At 43.6% G+C, this 18,572-nt stretch overlaps 1 protein-coding gene across 1 annotated transcript in view; it reads left to right on the top strand.

Moving 5' to 3' along the window:
• The window catches only part of GTF3C1 (general transcription factor IIIC subunit 1), a 1,928,973-nt gene that overhangs the window by 143,740 nt on the left and 1,766,661 nt on the right, over positions 1-18,572 (top strand). Inside the window, exon 5 of the mRNA XM_069210709.1 lies at positions 13,983-14,079. Within this exon, the coding sequence (XP_069066810.1) occupies positions 13,983-14,079 (97 nt within the window). The remainder of the gene's footprint in view (positions 1-13,982; positions 14,080-18,572) is intronic.

Raw genomic sequence — 18,572 nt, 5'->3', positions numbered from 1 at the left:
CCACCCACCAATATCCAGAGCTAGGGGGGGGGCCCGCCAACTTCCTGGAGGTCTGAGGGCTAAGCAGAAGGTTGTGCTCCCGCCCAGGGGGGCGTCAACACTGTTCTAAGTGTGCAACAGCAGGTGTAATGGGGTAGAGGCAAACACACCAGCTGCTGCACCCAGGAGATCTTCTGGTTGGGGTGTATGAGTCAGTCGACCAGCACCCCGAGGCTCATTGGTTCTATAATTGCGTATATCTAATGGGCCCCATGCCCTTTGCTGTGCCCCAGTCTAAGAGCGGACCATGGCAGATTTGGTCACATCATGCGGGGAGGGCCCCAGAGATTGTTCAATGGGGTGCCACAGCCCAGGGGTGAGGCAGGATTAACTGTGCTGCCTCGACAGAGTCTAACTCGCCTCTCATGCGAGGCTGTGTCCTCTCACTCTGCACCTACCAGCTGCTCCAGAGCGCCCCAGGTGATGTTTGTGTACTTTAAATGTGTTGTGTAGTAGTGTACTACTGTAATAATCTGTAACTAACACTTAGTTGTAACCTTTGTTTTTTTGTGAATTTTATGGGTTTTTAGAAGTTGTAATTGTTTTTTAGTGTATTAATGTCAGTGAAAAATGTATATACAGACATTTTGTTTTTGGTTTGGGAGGAAAAATGTGGTACACTAGTGCAGTTTTATATATTGTCTTATATATTTTCTTGTATATTGTCTGTTTTTTTGCTGAACCTTCTGAAGTACGTACTTTACTTTTTTTCGGTGTTTACCTTTACCTCGTGATAATAAGAAAGCTTCTGAGAGGCTAGAAGCATTTGGTTTCCAACCAATAGAATGCTGCTTTTTATTTCTTATCGTTCTTGGTGTGCTTTTCACCTGTTCAGAAGTGCACCAGTTCTGCTGCTTCTTTTGGTTTGTTTGGGTCGAATTGTTGATCATGGCAGAAGGAGGATAACCCACTGCTGTGTCTACTGCCTCAATACAGGAGGAAGAGGAGGTTCTTGATGTTGAGGAGGAAGAACTGGAGCGGTGAAAGCTTCTTAGAGTTGGCAGTGTGGCAGTTCTTCATTCTCCCAGCGGTTGCGGAAAAAAGTGAACAGCCCTGCATGTGAGGTGTTCTTTGTGTCCCAGGGTGATAGCCTGTTGAAGCAGCCAGCAGTACTTCTTACGGACAACATCAATGTGGAAACATATTTGTGCCATGCATTCCACCCGATTCACTCTGGCAGAAAGGAGAAGAGAGCTGAGTTGGCACAATTAGAGAGAAGATTTGTGGGAGCTGGGGATATCTCAATAGCTGGACCGTTGACTTCAGCCGTGGCCACCAAAATACTCCTACCAGCAACTACTTCGGCACCACCTGCCATTCCACCACCTGGTTCGGCACTGAATGTGAACCTCCTGAGGCTGCAGCACAACATTGTTGAGCCTTATGCGGCGACAACGACCTACTGTTTAACTTGCCAAACAGTTGTAGTTACTGGTGAGAGCAACCTTAACATCCACCGGGAGCTTGTAATAGCTCACCGTTGCCCTCCCCAAAAGTCCTACGCTTTTATTGAAGAAAAAAAAAAAAAATTGCATCATGTTTTATTAAGTACATATAGAAAAGGAATAGTGCTTTAACAAGTGAAAATTAACCTTTTAAATTGTAACTTTATTTAAAACAGTAAAATATTAAACATTTTATCAACATTTGTTCACCTACATAGCAAATTAATGCACATTTGATGTAATCTTGGTCATGTAGGAGTAAAAATGTATTTAGCAAGTTATGCTTTAATGTAGAAGTGAAAAAACAAAAGATGGAAGGCATTTTGCAATATGTGTAGCCACTGATAATAGTTTGGGTTGGCAGTCAGAGCATTCATTGTTTTGCTCAGAATGCTATCTTTGTTTTGCCCCACCCAAATGCAAATCAGTCTTGACCCTGATCCTAATGGGAAACAGTTTAGTTAGATCTGCGAAGCCAGGTCCTCCTTAAACATAAGACAAGCAATCCAGGTTTGGTTTCACCCTACAAATCTGCTTACCAGCCTTGTAGAGTTTGGTTCCAGTGACACAGTGGTGGCCATGCCCATGCCACTTATGGTGGTATATAAAATGCACAAAAGGTGATGGGAGACTTTTCTAAATGAATGAGACCAGTGGTAGTAGTTCATGGTAGCACTAGTGCTTCTAATAGGGCCAGTGTAGTTTGTACTGTCAAGCCAGGTCCTAACTGACCCACAACATAAGCATCACAGCCATGGCTTTGCCCTAGTTATGGGCTCATCAGCCAGGGGCAGGTTACTTAAAGTGAGATGCTCAGCACAGGACACATGTGTAGCTATACTCATGCGACATACCATGGTATATAAAACACACAAAATGTGATGGGAGTCTGGCAGTAGTATGTCTTATCACTGACAGTTTGTGGTAGCAGTACAAAGCATTGCTGTTCTACTCACCATAAAACCATATTTTCTACCCAGCCATATGTAACCCTGTTTTGACTGTGCTCCTTATACAAACAGTCCAGCCTCAACTGCTAAGCCAGGTCCTACATGAACTCTGGCATCCAGGACCATTTTCACCGTAGTTATATGGTCATCAGCCGGGTACGGTTTGGTTCAAGTGACAGTGAGCTCTGGAGCCAAATTTGTCCATACCCATCCCACTTAGGGTGATAAAATATACAAAAGCTAATGGTAGGCTGCTTACTTTAAGTTAAACCATTGCCAATAGCTTGGGGTAATATTCCAACCGTTCTTTCATCTCCTTCATATGTCACCCTCATTTTGAACCCACCCACATGCAAATCAGTCCTCATCCTGCTCCTTATCACCCAGCTGTGTGCAGATACATATTGTGCTTATTAAATAGTAAATGCATAATTGTAGAAGTATTGATCTACTTTTATAACCTAATTGAAAAAATATCCAATAGCAATTTGTGTTACAGCTGAATTGTGCCTTTTTAGGTAGCGTACTATTTGTTAATGTTATGATATAATTACATTTATTTTGTTTCATATCTGATTTTAAGAAAGGTCCCACTACATAACATATAAATGGTGGTTTTCCTTTTAATCATATACTCTACTGCTTTACACCGACATATCTCCTTAAATATTAGTCAAATAGTTGTAGCTAGAGTATAAAATTGTTAAACTGTACAGTCTAGTCTGTTATTTAATGTGCATCTTTACTGTTTGGGCTATGTTTGTAGCTCAGTCTTAGATATCATCAATTACGCTGTCTTTCATAGGTCATATCTTTAATTAATAGTATCTCATTGGACAGTATTGTGGGCTGGTACATCCATGTTTCATTTTATAGCATTTAGTCAGTGTTTCTTGGAGGTTCGTGGTATTTTTCCAAAAATATGGTTTGTGTGTGGATTATTGGACATCGTGATATCTTTTGTGTCTGGGAGTATGCCAAGAAGCATCGAATTGAGCATAATTTAGGTTTGGCAAATGTTGAAATCACATGGGTGGCTGAAAGAGGTTCAAGGAGGAATAACATCCTGCTTCTCATTTCTTCTGTTAGTGATTGTGAGCATCCCCATCTTATAATTATTCTTTATGGAGGCAATGATATTGGTCACTTCAGTGGTGCTCGAATTGAAATAGAAATGAAAGGGACGTTGACATTGTTAATGACTCTCATTCCTCACACCCATTTAGGGTGACAAAAGCTAAAAGAACAGATAATGGACCCGAATACCGAGCGAAGCAAACATTAACCACCAGTCATAGATCTGGGTTTAATTCATTGTTTTTTTGCCCAGCGTGCCACAGACCGCACGCTGATAGCCTGCTGCTGTAGTGTGTGGCAGCAGGTAACCAGCGGGAGGCCCGTCTCTAAGCAGAAAGAGGTGAACGTTCCCCTCCTTGGACCGTTATCCTCCTGGGCACCACAGATTCCTCAGGCAGTGTACCCACACTGTCCAGCAGCATAGGTCCCAAGTCACCATAAAGGTTACTCGCCTAGCAGACGTTGAGTACACCTACTTATACTAGATGGCTCCTTTGAAGTTGAGTGTGGTTCAAAGGGTTCTCCTTTGAACCACAGATGTCGCCCCTAAATTTCTTCCCTGTCCGCTCTGAGCCTGTGGAATGCAGACCTTTATCTTTAGTGGGGGCCATGTTCTGACTCAAAGACCAAGTCTCAACCCCCCCCCCCCCCCCTTCCCCCTACCAGTTAATCTATCCAGGCCCCAAATGGCAGGGATCTGTTGTTCTGGATGCCTACGGTTTATAGCGGTTGCCTGGGGAATGCACAGATGTGCTCTACCCCCTTGATCCGTAGAATAAAGCCAGATTTTTAAGGCAACAAAGCCACTTCAGGACCTAGAAATGCCAAGTTTCCCAAAAGTGGCATTTATAGGACATCGATGACAAAAACACCTTTACCATCAGAAGGGGTTTGTCATCCCGAGTCTAGCGATACTAAACATCATGAGGCTGCTCTCCTGCAATCCACTATTACAGCCAGACTTAACTCACGCTCCCATTTTGCTGTGTGGGCAGAGCAACGCTAGTAGGAAGTGCAAACATGCCTGGGTGTTCGGCACTCGCTGGGTAGATATGTCCTGACACACACCCATGCCCGTCCGGTCACGTGGGGAACTTTTGTTAAAACCAATGCAAAGGCGCACATGCGGCAATACTGGCTTGCCCAATCAGACTCAGTTCCTATATTAAGGTACCCTTTGAGCAAATGTGCACACCTTGCCAAGTGATGCCAGCTCTGCAACCTACATAGGAAAACCACCAGGGTGCTATTTGCACACCCAGGTGAGTGATAGTTGGTGCCACTCACACATGGCAACACCAGTGTGCAAGAATGCACACACTGGGAAGTTGTGCCAGTCTTATTTAATCATATGACGCCCAGGTGCAAGTAGGTACATCTTGGCCAGCTATGCAACATGAACACGGAGAGGCCATCTGGGCTGGGCACGGAGAGGCCATCTGGGCTGGGCTCGCTATAGGATTCAGAGACCCTTGACAAGGAAGCCCCTATTGGCAAGCTGTGCCAGGCACAACATACATGAAATTCCACATAATGTGAGTGTGCACCCTTTGGCCTGGTATGCCAGGTTCAGTACCTCTGAAGGCCCCATGGCCCTGGTGCACAACCTGGGCCCTGCCATGGCAGGACCCATACACGTTGGCAAGCGTCAACTTCTCGCCAAGGGAGGACATGCACACACACGTAACCCTTGCCCATACGGTAGGACAGTGCCCATGGCCCACATCCACTAGTAGAGGACTGGCCAACCCTCCTCTTAGGTAGGGGGACATTCACATGGAGTTGCACACCTCCTAGGACAGGGTACCCCTTTGTATACCTTCCCTGCCCTCTGCCTACCACCACCCCCGCAGTTGGGGGCCCTCTGGGAAAGGCATAAGGCAGCTCAGAGTTGGCCCCTGCATCAAGACTGCCAACCAGAGTTTAGGTGTGCTAGTGTGCCCCTTTGGGCTTCTTCCATAAGCCTAGGGCATGGTTAATGTTGTCTTCTAGGCAGAAACACACAAAGGTTAATGTGATGTTACAGTTAGTTGGGAATTTGTTACAATGTAATGGGTTAATCTTAAAAAACTGAAATTCACAAGTTATAGTTCTCTAGTAACCATAACTCGTGCCATGAGGAACTATAACTTGCCCTGTTGGCATGTACCATCACTCATGACGTGTTCTATAACATCATTGATAAAATCACTACAACATTTGAAATGACCATAATTATGACAAACTATGCATGGCAGGAGCACAAATTATATTTACTAGAGAGAACAATTGCTGGTGAATTTCATTTTTTTTTTTTTTTTATTTATTTTTTTTTCTTAACATTCCGTTGCCACACAAATTTTCACCTAACTTTTTTTTAAAAATTGTTTTTAAACATTTTATTAGTTTGGAGTTGAGATTTACAACACGGCCACCATGGCCAGCATAACCAATAATTGTATAACACAAAATATATAGGTAATATGAAAATAAGGAAAATACAAAATAAGACACTGTCCCGGCCCATCCACATCACCCCCACATTAACAATACATCTAAAAATAACGCCAGTCCGGTTACAACATGAAAGGGTGTTTGGTACACTTGTCCGTGGAATGTTCTAATTTCTTCTTAAATGAACTGGTGTATTTGATGGACTGGTGCCAGTTCTGTTCCCCTGTAATCTGCCCATCCCTGCCATATTTAGGATATTCGGAGGGTCAGCCTTGTGCCTTATATACTGCTATCTATAGCCCCATGAAGTAGTCCATTGCCACAACACTCAATTCCTTGTTGATATCTCATTTGGCAGAGCAGGGCTAATTTATATCTTTTCCCTCCTATATCCTCCATGAGATGGTGGAGGGCCAATCTCCGGTTTCATGGAATCTGCAAGGACAGGACAGTAGGAGGGAGGTACATTGATGGCTGTTTTACTGTTTTCTCCAACATCTCCAGTCAATTTGTTAGGAAGAGATCTAATGGCCAAATTAAACACGACTATTCATTATGAACAAGGTGGTACCTTGATCTGTTTCACACCTGGCATTCCATCTTCCAGAATAATGGCACTAACAGTAGATTTCTCCAGCAGAGACCGAATTAGAGCATGGCCCACTGAAATGTAGGCATTTACTGCAGTGGTACGCACCATCATAGCAAAACAGTAGAGTTACTGGGAATAGAGGTTCAATTGCCCAAGCAATTGCTATTTAGACAACAGGGACAGGACTCGGTTATCAGATACTGAGATATTACAGATAGAGGCTTTGGAATTAATACTGACCTATGGTGCTCTAATAGCCAGCAACGATAATGTTTTATGGGCATTTGTCATCTTCCTTGAGCCAAGAAAGGTGGTTGGGGAGGTGCTGGATGACCAACTGTTTGACCCCCAGGAAAAGTGGTACTTTTTCAGGAAGACATAGCACTGAGAACTGTTAGACATCAGAACACTCACACCAAGCAGAGTGTTTGGTTTAGTAAAAGAAGCAGATCTGTCACTAGTACCAGACACCTTATGGACGAAGGGTCCTCATGGTGTTGGCCTTAATCTGTACTGCTACATCATTCCGGATTACATTAAAGAAAGGTGCCCTCAAACCCAGAGTGAAGCAGCATCCTGTGTCCAAGGAGGAAGAGGAGGGCATTGCCCCTAACAGACAGGCATTGCTAGATCATGGAGTAATTTACCCTGGAGTGTTTCCCTGCAACTCCCCTATTTACCCTGTCAAGAAATCTAAGAGCAATACTTGAGGCATGGTGCAGGGCGTGCACCCTTTGAACACAGTTGTATTAATTCCCAATTGTCCCTGACCCCTCCATCATCTTGATGAATATTCCTCAGGATGCCAGATATTTCTCAGTTGTTGATCTTAAGGTCGCCTTCGTCAGCACCCCTCTCCATCCAGACCGTCACTATATGACAGCATTGTCATGTCGTGGGACTCAGTACTTGTACTCTCACTTACCCCAAGGGTATTGATAGTCACCCAGCATGTTCAACAGAGCGATAAAGAATGATCTGTCCAATTTTCAGAGTGACAGCAATCTGTTGCAATATGTAGATGACATATTGGTTTGTAGTACTAATAAGCAACAATGCAGAAAACATACTATATATTTTCTGACCACTCTTGCCCAGAGAGGATACAAGGTGGAGAGGTAGAAAATTCAGTACTGCCAGGAAGAAGTCCAATATTTAGGACAATTACTGTCTGCTTATGGCAGATGTGTAACACCTGAAAGGGCAGCCTCCATCCAGCAAATGACAGAGCCAGAAACTGTCAAAGGAATGCAGAAGTTTTCGGGCCTCTGTAACTATCTAAGATAGTGGTTATTTGACTATGGAATGCTAATAGCCCTCCTGTTGACTGTTATCAAACAGGCAAAAGACAGGACGGCATTATATGAACACCGGAGATAAAGGAAACTTTTCAGAAGTTGAAACGTTAGATAAATGCTCCAGTCTTGGGAACTCCGGGTTATACCAAGGAGTTCTAGTTGTTCTGCCATTGCAACAGTCAGGTGATGACAGTTCCCCTCACACAGAAGTATCTGTTTGGGCACAAACTGAGCGCATATTTCAGTGGACTGCTGGACTCAATCATGAAAAGACATAATCCCTGTGAGCAGGCTTTGGCCACTGCAGATTTCACAGTACAAAAGAGCACCCCTATAATTATGGGGGCATCCTTGATGCTCTATGCAGAACATGCAGTGTTTGCTATTATCCAGAAGGTCAAGACTACTCCGACCACTCAGTGTCATGTTATAAGGTGATACTGTCTCTACCATCTTGAAGGTTGTGAAGTAATATACAATGAATCCTGCAACATTCTTGAACCATCCAACTTTAAACCCTGAGGAGGATACACATAACTGCAGCATAGTCCCAATTAATGCAGTCAAGCCACAGAGGACCCTATACCATGTAGGATTGTCATTGTACCTCCACAATTGACCAAGATACCGGAATAAGATCTACAGGGACGGCAGTAGTGCAAGCCCAGCAGCATGGTTCCTTTGACACACTGCAGGTCATAGAACAATTGACATTTGCCGCACATTATTTCTCCTAGGCAGCAGAACTAACAGCATTAATAGTGGCCCTTAAGTCAGGTGCAGGAGAAGTAATCACCATATACAAAGATTCTGTGAATTTAACAACCACTTAACTCTCAAGAAACCCTCTCCTTTTTCATCTCATGAAGCTTAAGTCAGATGGTAGTCCTGTGATGCACAGAACCCTCTTTGAGGCCCTTACAGAGGCACTTGCATTACCATAGGCTGTTGTGAAGTGTGCGGCGCAAGCAGGAAGACAAGATTTTGTGTCTTGGGGTAATGCACTAGCAGATCAGGAAGCTAAGGATACAGCTAGATGCACACCCCCAAACAGGGCTTGAAAAATCTACTCGACCACTTGCTATGGCGAGTCATTTTTTATGAGGTCGAGCAATATTTAGAACCTATTCACCCCTTCGGGTGAGAGGACAAAGAAAAGTTGTTCTGTTCAGCCACAAACTGAATTCGCATTTAAGATGCCTTTGAATCTTATTCATGTCATATTTGCTCTCTGTTCAGAGACAGAGGTCAAAAGTCAGTTTGTCTAATTGCAGTGCAAATACTTTTTCTTCTGACTGCAGAGTTCCAGGATTTTGAAAGGTGAACTGTCTGACCTGTGTGAAATGAAAGGCTGTGGGTATCAGGTCTTTCCTAACATACAACATTTATATAACTATGTCAACTTAAGCATTTCAAAATATATTTCAGTAGCTGTGAAAGACCATTTTTTGTACTTCAGGTCTAGTAACATTTTTATAATTTTTCAAGGCCTGCCAAAGGTACCATCAGACACACTACCTGCCCCTGTTATGGTGGCTTAGACTGCCTCATCAACAGAGTCTAGATCCAAGACTACCACAGACACTCTTCATTACACTGGGGCAGCAAGATTACCCCTGACAGATTTGCAGGAAGCTGCTTCTTCACACGAAAAGCAGTTATGGGAAGATAGAGGGTGCATCCAGTCAGGAGATAACCTAGTGTATAGACCGCCATCAACAGGAAAGCCAGTAATGACGCAAGCTTTGCTCGCAGTTGCCCTGGATCAGATTAATTTGCCAGCCCACACGTCCAGGCACTATTTTGCAACTCCGATTCAACAAGCCTGGTTTGTCCCCAATTTACACAACATCATTACCATGTATCTGCACAACTGTATGATCTGCGAGCAGCACTCCCCCAATCCTACCTTAAAAGTGGTAAGTTCCACCATTCCACAATAACAAGATCCATTTAAAGTCCTTCATTTGGACTTTATGGATATGATTGATAGATGATGTAACTACAGGCACCTCATCATAGTGGCCTGCCCCTTCTCCTGAGGGGTTGAAGCGGGACCATGCGTCCATTGTGATGCCAAGTCAGCAGCCACATTCCTAGTTTGGAAAGTGATTCCACTATGGGGAATCCTAGAAGGGATAAGATCAGACAATGGCACTAATTTTTCCAATCCAGTATTTGAAAATATCACAAAACTGCTAAGGTTAAAGCACAGGTTGTCTTGTGTGTATCACCCCTAAAGTAATGGGGTAGTGGAGCACCTGAACGACCTCTGGAAATGCAATCTCAGCAAGCTATGCAACACTTTAAACAAAAAATGGTTGTTCTGCTTGCCAATAGCACTATTTTCCTTGAGGAATACATCAAGTTCAGACACGTGACAGCACATCAGATAGGGATAGGAAGGTCCATCAGTGTCCTGTCCTTGCCACTAGAAGCAGACTTCGGGGAGAACGTTTGTCACAGGCACTGAATGATGAACCGCATATGTACTTTTGTGAACTGATGAAGTATGCAAAGATGATCACCAGGTAGGTAGCCAAGGGAAAAGAAAGGTTTGCCAAGGTCGAACTCACAGCTGTGAAATTAGGAGCTCAAGTGTTAATACACAATTGGGTCCGGAAGGTGGACGGTAGGAAACCCTGAATTCATCACAGCCATGTGTGCCTCGACACAGCTTTTCACAAAGAGAAAAAGAATGAACAATGCAAATGGAAAAAGAGGGGGGTTGAAGATTGTGACCTCAAATGCTCCCACCTCGTACTGTTTTTTTAACTATATTTTGAAAGGACAATACCAAAGATATGTATTTTTGTTTTTATGTTTCTTTTTTTAATACTATCCGTTTTTCTCTTTGCTTGCAAAGTACCCTCTAATTCTAATTCCTTCCACGTCTTGATAGAGCTCTCTAATAGCAGTGTGACCTGTAATGCCCATGCTAAATTGTTAGATAACGTGGTATCAGCACATGTCAAATAGGTGCAGAGACCACTAATGTCATGCTTCGTGTGCTTGGGTCGGATAAACTGCACTCCACGAAAGAAGTACCCCGAAACATAGCTCACTATTTATTACATCTGTACTTGTGTAGAATTAAGGCCCAAATGCGGTTAACACTTTTCAAAGTAGTATACTTCCTAGTTAATGTTACAAGATAGGACTCTTTACCAGATGTGTCATACATTCTCACAGACTGACAGGGCATCAGGGAAGAAATTACACATATGAGAAAGAAGGGTCCCCCCACCACTGTAGCTTGGACCTAGTTGATCTTAGCTCTAGGTGTTCTAGGAGTAACACACGTACCATCTGAGTGTAGCAACTATATACTTGAAACCTTCACCCCCAGATAGTGTCCGAAGGCCAAGGTTTAGAGTGACAGGATCAGTCTTTGCCCATCATCAGTGGCTTCCCAACATGAGTTTTCTTTTAAGGCTATGTCCTTGTGGAATGGCACAGATGTCAGCCAAGATACAGTAGCGAAATGTGCACCTACCTAGGGCAAACATATTCAACACTATACTTGGTTAGATGGTAGTGTAATTCCCCAAACTGCCATGAAACTCACTTTTTTCTTAAGGTTCAGGGGAAATAGCACCATTTATGTTGGTCAAAATATATTTGTTGCAAGGTCAGTCTTCCACGTCGACATCCAGGGGGGCACTTCTGGACTTATGGATTTCTTCTGGTAGTGTAGAGAGGTGCTGTATGCACAGTTAACTCCCAACTGGAGAAGGATCTGTTCCACAGTGACTTTGCATGCTCTTGTTTAGTGAGCCATGGAATAAACAGATCTGCTTTGCATAAATTCCCCATGAGCCGCCCAACGACCTTGCTACATCACAGCCAAAGGAAAAGGACTGCAGAATATTATGGCGCAACGACCTGGAATGAAGTTCCCCATGAGTATCACCTATTCAGCGATGCTGAACTTTTCTCTGGGAGCACCGTGCCATTTGTTCAAGCTAAAGCAACAGCTCGTTGGCTCCAAATCACAAGATGGGAACTCCTTAAGGTCATCATCACCACCAATGATGGCTTCAATGCCATAAAAAAAGGAACTGCGTGTTATAAGAATGATGATGTTGCGACCTAGTTATGTACTGGTCCGTATGACGGCCGTGCAAGGCGGGGTGTGCAGGAAGATAGGATCTGCGTGCTGCAGGTTCATTCCAGGATATGATGCAGAAAAAAACTTTGTCAGAAGCAATGCATAATTTATAAACTGCATAATTTACAAACTAAAATGATAGATGAAGGAGGTGCCCCAGTTAGTTGGTTCAGTGGTTGGTTTGCGTCACTATCTTCCTGGATGTTGGGACTTATGGGGGCTTTGTTACCTAAGACTGTGATCTTGTTACTGATATACTGTATGATACATGTCATTTTAGCATGTATTAGGAGAATAGGCGCTAAGGCGGTAGGAATGTTTTCAGTTAGAACACCAACCCAGGTAGTAGATCACGTGGCGCCAAGGACAGACAAAGGTCTGAATTAAGTCGTTGAAATATCAACTAGAGTGGGAATGTTGTAGGGAATGTAAAAAATAAACGCAATATAGAAAATATGAAATGCGAAAATATTGTGCAACATGAGGCTCAAGCAGAAACCACACAGTTGTTCATAGTTAAAATCCAGTGTAGGCCCAACTTTCGCATTGACATGAACAAGGCGAAAAGTTCAGTCAAGAATGTAGTGGAATAGAAAACTTGAAAAGGATTTTCAGTTAAAGGCCATCTCATGTCTAACTGACCCAAAAGTATTTACAATACCAGCATGCAAGTCCCGCAGCACACACTCCGTGCTTTTAGACAGATTGTTACCTGGTTAGACAATAGGTCCATAATCGAATTAGCACATGGAAGCCACAAGCATACAATCCTGCCAGCATACACTCTAAAATGATCACATCTACTACGAAAAGCCCACGTATTCTTAGGCCAAAGAACGCCTGGTCATAAAGCATTGTCAAAAGTATAGCTATCTGTGGTTGGTATTTTTCTGCTTGGATTGCAAACTAGAAAGTAATGTCTCAAATACTACCTGTGGTCTTCATCACTGCGAGTGCTGTGGATTACTGGTGACGTATACTATTTCCTTTTTTTGTACAACAACCAGTCAGCTGACTTCATTTGTGGCAATCATTGCGCCCATGAATGCTATAACCACCTCCTCTTCACACATTGGTATAGAGTTGAGATAGTCCACGCTTCCATACTTTGACACTCCGTAGGGCCCTTAACATGCCTGAGGCCACATTTCCCTATGCACACTTCGACTTTTGTGAAACTGTCCCAAGAAATGGGTTTAGTTTGTGTGGGAGGACTTTAAAGTTAAAAAAAACATCATTGGTCCCAAATTTGCTAGCTGATGGTACATTAGCAACCTTAAATCTCCTTGTTCTTGCTTTAGTGGACACCATCACACACGGACTATACGGCTGTCTGTACCTAGGTGCACTTTTTCTGTAGTGCCAGGATTAATATTGCTTAGTATGAAGATTTCCTAACTTGTGGATCATTTGACCCTTACTGTCCATCTGCATTAATATATCAATATTTTATTGAATCAATACTCTTCAGTGAACAAACTATGCAACAAAACGTGAAACATGATTATCTGTTTGTGCCTATTGAGAAGTTTTCTTCAAAAGCATAATACAGTATTCTAGCATGGATACTACTGAGCAATGATTACTACGCTAGCGTCTTCACTTAAAACATGTATTTAGTAATTACTAGAAATGTTTGGCTTCTTCTGATATACCCAGGAAAGTATATACTTTGCATGTGTATATAAGACTGTACCATTCCAGTTTACGTATATGGGGTTTATTATGGGCCCAGAGTAATAGGCGTGGAAACGTTGTTTTATCCATAGTCCTCTTAATTGGATTGATATTCATCCACTTGGTAATTGTAATGTATTTAGCAGTTTATCTACCCTCTGCTTAGCACTGATTGTGTTGTGATTAAGTAAATAACAACAAAAAGGAAATATTTTGATAATTGTGTCCTTTGTATCGTCGTCTTGTCATTGACCTTGTATGCTTTTAAAGTTAGGTTTAGTTAAATATTAATATTAAGTTTTATATTTAAAGTTTATCAGTAGGTGTAAGTAAATGTCATTCATCATCTTCTCACTCTAGGCGAAGTAAATATGATATTCTAATGGAAAAAATGTCTGCTATTCTTAAAACCCGAAGAAACCAAACAGAAACGTTGCTGAGCCTGAGAGAAGAAACGGTGAGGATGGAATGTCTTATACATTCTTCGCTAGCATGTTATGTTAGTGTCGAGTTATCCAGTGGCAAAAGGGCATTGCACTATTACGTAATGAGAGTTTAGCAGTTGTCCACTTCAGAGAATAATGATTGAAATGTTGACTTGGGGTTTGATTTTAATCATGATGATAGATAAATGCTATGGTTAATACAGGAATTTCACACCTGGTCTTTTCAGGCAATTGGTTTTATGAATCCTAATATTGGTTTTGAACATTGTTAGATATGATTTTTGGGAGACAGACAGGGAACAACCGCCTTTAAAGAAACCAAGCATCACTTGGAGCTTCTGATTGCATACTGTAATTTCCCCATTAAGGCATTTCCAGATAGTTATTTTCCACTCCCAGCTGCCTATGTAACAGCCTTAATATTTAGCCTTTCGGGTGTTTAGACAATGAAGACTGATATTCATGTTTATCTTATGCTGCATTAAAAAAGCATTTTGGTTGTTACATATCTTTTTAGCAACTTATTTAGCTTTTGGCCAAACTTAGGTTGTCAACCAAAAAAAAGAACAAAAAAGCCTGAAGTAGCTCTCTTTTACAGTTTTGTCTCTACCTGATTGAGTATACGATGTAGTCTGCCTAGGGAACATTCCCATTATATTGTTTGAGGTACATTGTTCCCAGTGACATTAGCTGTCGGGGACTGTAAGGCAGAGATCAAGACTACCTCTAAGCACTCTGCAAATATGATCCATTCACAGGCTCACATACTTGTGCATTTACATGTCCATGCACCAACAAGCCTTTCTGTCCATTCACTTTGAGGGTACCAAAACTCCCACTTATGCATATTCACATTTAGAACCCAGTGAGTGTGAGTGTGAGTGTGAGTGTGAGTGTGAGTGTGAGTGTGAGTGTGAGTGTGAGTGTGAGTGTGTGAGTGTGAGTGTGTGAGTGTGAGTGTGTGAGTGTGAGTGTGAGTGTGAGTGTGAGTGTGTGAGTGTGTGTGTGAGTGAGTGTGTGTGAGTGTGTGTGTGTGTGAGTGTGTGTGTGTGAGTGTGTGTGAGTGTGTGTGTGTGAGTGTGTGTGAGTGTGTGTGAGTGTGTGTGAGTGTGTGTGAGTGTGTGTGAGTGTGTGTGAGTGTGTGTGTGAGTGTGTGTGAGTGTGTGAGTGTGTGTGTGAGTGTGTGTGTGAGTGTGTGTGAGTGTGTGTGAGTGTGTGTGAGTGTGTGTGAGTGTGTGTGAGTGTGTGTGAGTGTGTGTGTGTGTGTGAGTGTGTGTGAGTGTGTGTGAGTGTGTGTGTGTGTGAGTGTGTGTGAGTGTGTGTGAGTGTGTGTGAGTGTGTGTGAGTGTGTGTGAGTGTGTGTGAGTGTGTGTGAGTGTGTGTGAGTGTGTGTGAGTGTGTGTGTGTGTGTGAGTGTGTGTGTGTGTGTGTGTGTGTGTGTGTGTGTGTGTGTGTGTGAGTGTGTGTGTATGTGTATATATATATGTATGTGTGTATATATATATATATATATATATATATATATATATATATAATGTGTTCGATGGCATGTGTAGCTGCAGATATACATGCTGTGCATTATCCTGCCATCTAGTGTTGGGCTCGGAGTGTTACAAGTTGTTTTTGTTCGAAGAAGTCTTTTCGAGTCACAAGACCGAGGGACTCCTCCCTTTCGGCTCCATTGCGCATGGGCGTCGACTCCATCTTAGATTGTTTTCTTTCCGCCATCGGGTTCGGACGTGTTCCTCTTCGCTCCATATTTCGATTCGGGAAAGTAGGTTAGTTATCAGAAAATTCTACGGTATTGTTTGCGCTCGGTACCGGCTTAGTGTTAGCACATCGACACCGAAAAAAGAAGTGCTCCGGCGGCCCTTCGGGGCTTCCACTCTCCATCGGGGCCTGGTCGGCCCGACTACATCCATCTTCATACCTCATGGACCGAACCCCCTTCCGCTTCTGCCCCAATTGCCACGGAAAGTATCCTTATACAGACCAACACTTGGTCTATAATCTGTGTTTATCTCCGGAACACAGGGAGGATACTGTCGGGCATTTCGATCCAAGAAAATACTACGAGATCGAAGAGCTCGAAGACTCCAGATGGCGTTGACACCGGCCGAGCAGGTCGAGGAAGAGGAGTGATTCTCCATTCGAGACTCAGACGAGTCCGAAAGTGAGCAGCCAAAGACACATCAGCAAACTGTGAGTAAACCAGCCCCGGCAAAGACTCACTCAAAAATAATAAAGGCCAAGGGGATGCCACCGCCAACAGGGCATGGCTTAACCCGAAAACACGGTGACCAAACATCGGCACCGAAAAAGGCCTCCCAGCAGCCGAAGACATCCGACTTCGGTCGAGATACCGGCTCCGAACCATCTCAGCACCAAGAGTTCGGCACCCCTAAAATCAAGAAGGTTTCCTCGGAGCCGAAAAAGACTGTACAAAAAGCTTTGGTGCCGAAACATGCAGCCTCGGAGCCCAAACCAAGCTCCTATACAGAAGAACAAGGCCTTTCAAGTCAGTTGCAAGGGCACAGATTTGAACAAGAACTGGGCATGGGAGAGCCAGACCATACCCAGAGGAGGTTGCACATACAGAAGGACACGCGGAAAACCCAAACTCTTACTCCAATAAAAATCAAGCGAAAGCTAGCATTCCAGGAGACGGAAATGCAGCCAAAAGCGAAAGTGGCTGAGACAAAACACCACCAAGGTTCTCGCCATAGCAATCTCCATTGCATTCGCCACACCTGTCCCCGGTAGCAACACCCTCAATGATGCAGTCGCCGACACACACAGGGATGTCACAAGATGACCCGGATGCATGGGACTTGTATTATGCACCGGTCTCAGACAATAGTCCCGATTGCTACCCAGCAAGGCCGTCACCTACTGAGGACAGCACTGCATATATGCAGGTGGTTTCAAGGGCAGCTACATTCCATAATTTAGCAATGCATGCAAAGGCCATAGAGGACGACTTTTTTTTTTTCTTTAACACCTTGGCATCCACTCACAGCTCATGCCAAAGTTTGCCAATGCTGCCAGGCATGTTAAAACAAGTGTTCCAGGACCCAGTAAAAGGCAGAGCCATCACGCCTAGGGTGGAGAAGAAATATAAACCTCCCCCAGCGGACCCTGTGTTTATCACACAACAATGAATTCCTGATTCAGTGGTAGTGGGAGCACCCCGAAAGAGGGCAAACTCCCAATCCTCAGGAGACGCACCACAGCCCGACAAGGAAAGTTGGAAATTTGATGCAGCAGGCAAGAGGGTGGCAGCACAGGCAGCCAATCAATGGCGGATTGCCAGTTCTCAGGCTCTACTGGCTCGATACGACAGGGCACATTGGGATGAAATGCAACATCTCATTCAGCACCTTCCCAAGGAGTACCAAAAACGTGCCCAACAGGTTGTTGAGGAAGGCCAAACTATTTCTAACAACCAAATAAGGTCGGTTATGGACTCAGCAGACAAGGTGGCAAGGACAGTGAACACTGCAGTAACCATTCGTAGGGATGCATGGTTACGGAGCTCCGGTTTTAAACCAGAAATCCAGCAGGCCGTGCTGAATATGCCATTCAACCAAGAACAATTGTTTGGGCCGGAGGTGGATACGGCAATAGAAAAACTCAAAAAGGACACGGACACGGCCAAAGCTATGGGCGCGTTCTACTCCCCACAGAGCAGAGGCACTTTTAGAAAGCCGCACTTTAAAGGGGGATTTTGTTCCTAAACCACAGAGCCTTCCACCTCACAAGTCAGACCCGCATATCAGGGCCAGTATCAGAGAGGAGGTTTTCGAGGAACATATAGTGGTGGACAATTCCCAAAGACAAGAGAGAAATTCCAGAGCCCAAAAACCCCGCAAACCAAACAGTGACTTCAATGTCGCAAACCCCCACCACTCAACACCAGTAGGGGGGAGACTTACCGCATATTACCACAACTTGGAAAACATAACTACGGACGCATGGGTCCTAGCCATTATCCAACATGGTTATTGCATAGAATTTCCTACAATTGCCACCAGATGTGCCTCCAAGAGCACACACTATGTCCAAACAACACTTAGACCTATTACAACTAGAAGTCCAATCATCAAAAAGGAACAGGTGTCTACACCCTGTATTTCCTAATTCCAAAGAAAGACAAAACACTGAGACCCATATTAGACCTCAGAACACTGAATCTTTGCATAAAATCAGATCACTTTCACATGGTAACACTTCAAGATGTGATTCCCTTGCTCAAAAAACAGGACTACATGTCCACACTAGATCTCAAGGATGCATATTTCCACATACCCATACATCCTTCCCACAGGAAATACTTAAGATTTGTAATCCAAGGCGTGCATTACCAATTCAAAGTGTTACCATTCGGGATAACAGCCCCAAGGGTATTCACAAAATGCCTTGCAGTAGTAGCCGCTCACATCAGGAGACAGCACATGCACGTATTCCCTTACTTGGACGATTGGTTAATAAAAACCAGCACTCA

The sequence above is a fragment of the Pleurodeles waltl genome, chromosome 10 (genome assembly GCF_031143425.1).
Source record: "Pleurodeles waltl isolate 20211129_DDA chromosome 10, aPleWal1.hap1.20221129, whole genome shotgun sequence".
NCBI classification, from domain to species: Eukaryota; Metazoa; Chordata; class Amphibia; order Caudata; family Salamandridae; genus Pleurodeles; species Pleurodeles waltl.
Note: the sequence above shows the minus strand (reverse complement) of the source record. Positions and strands in the feature narration are given on the sequence as shown.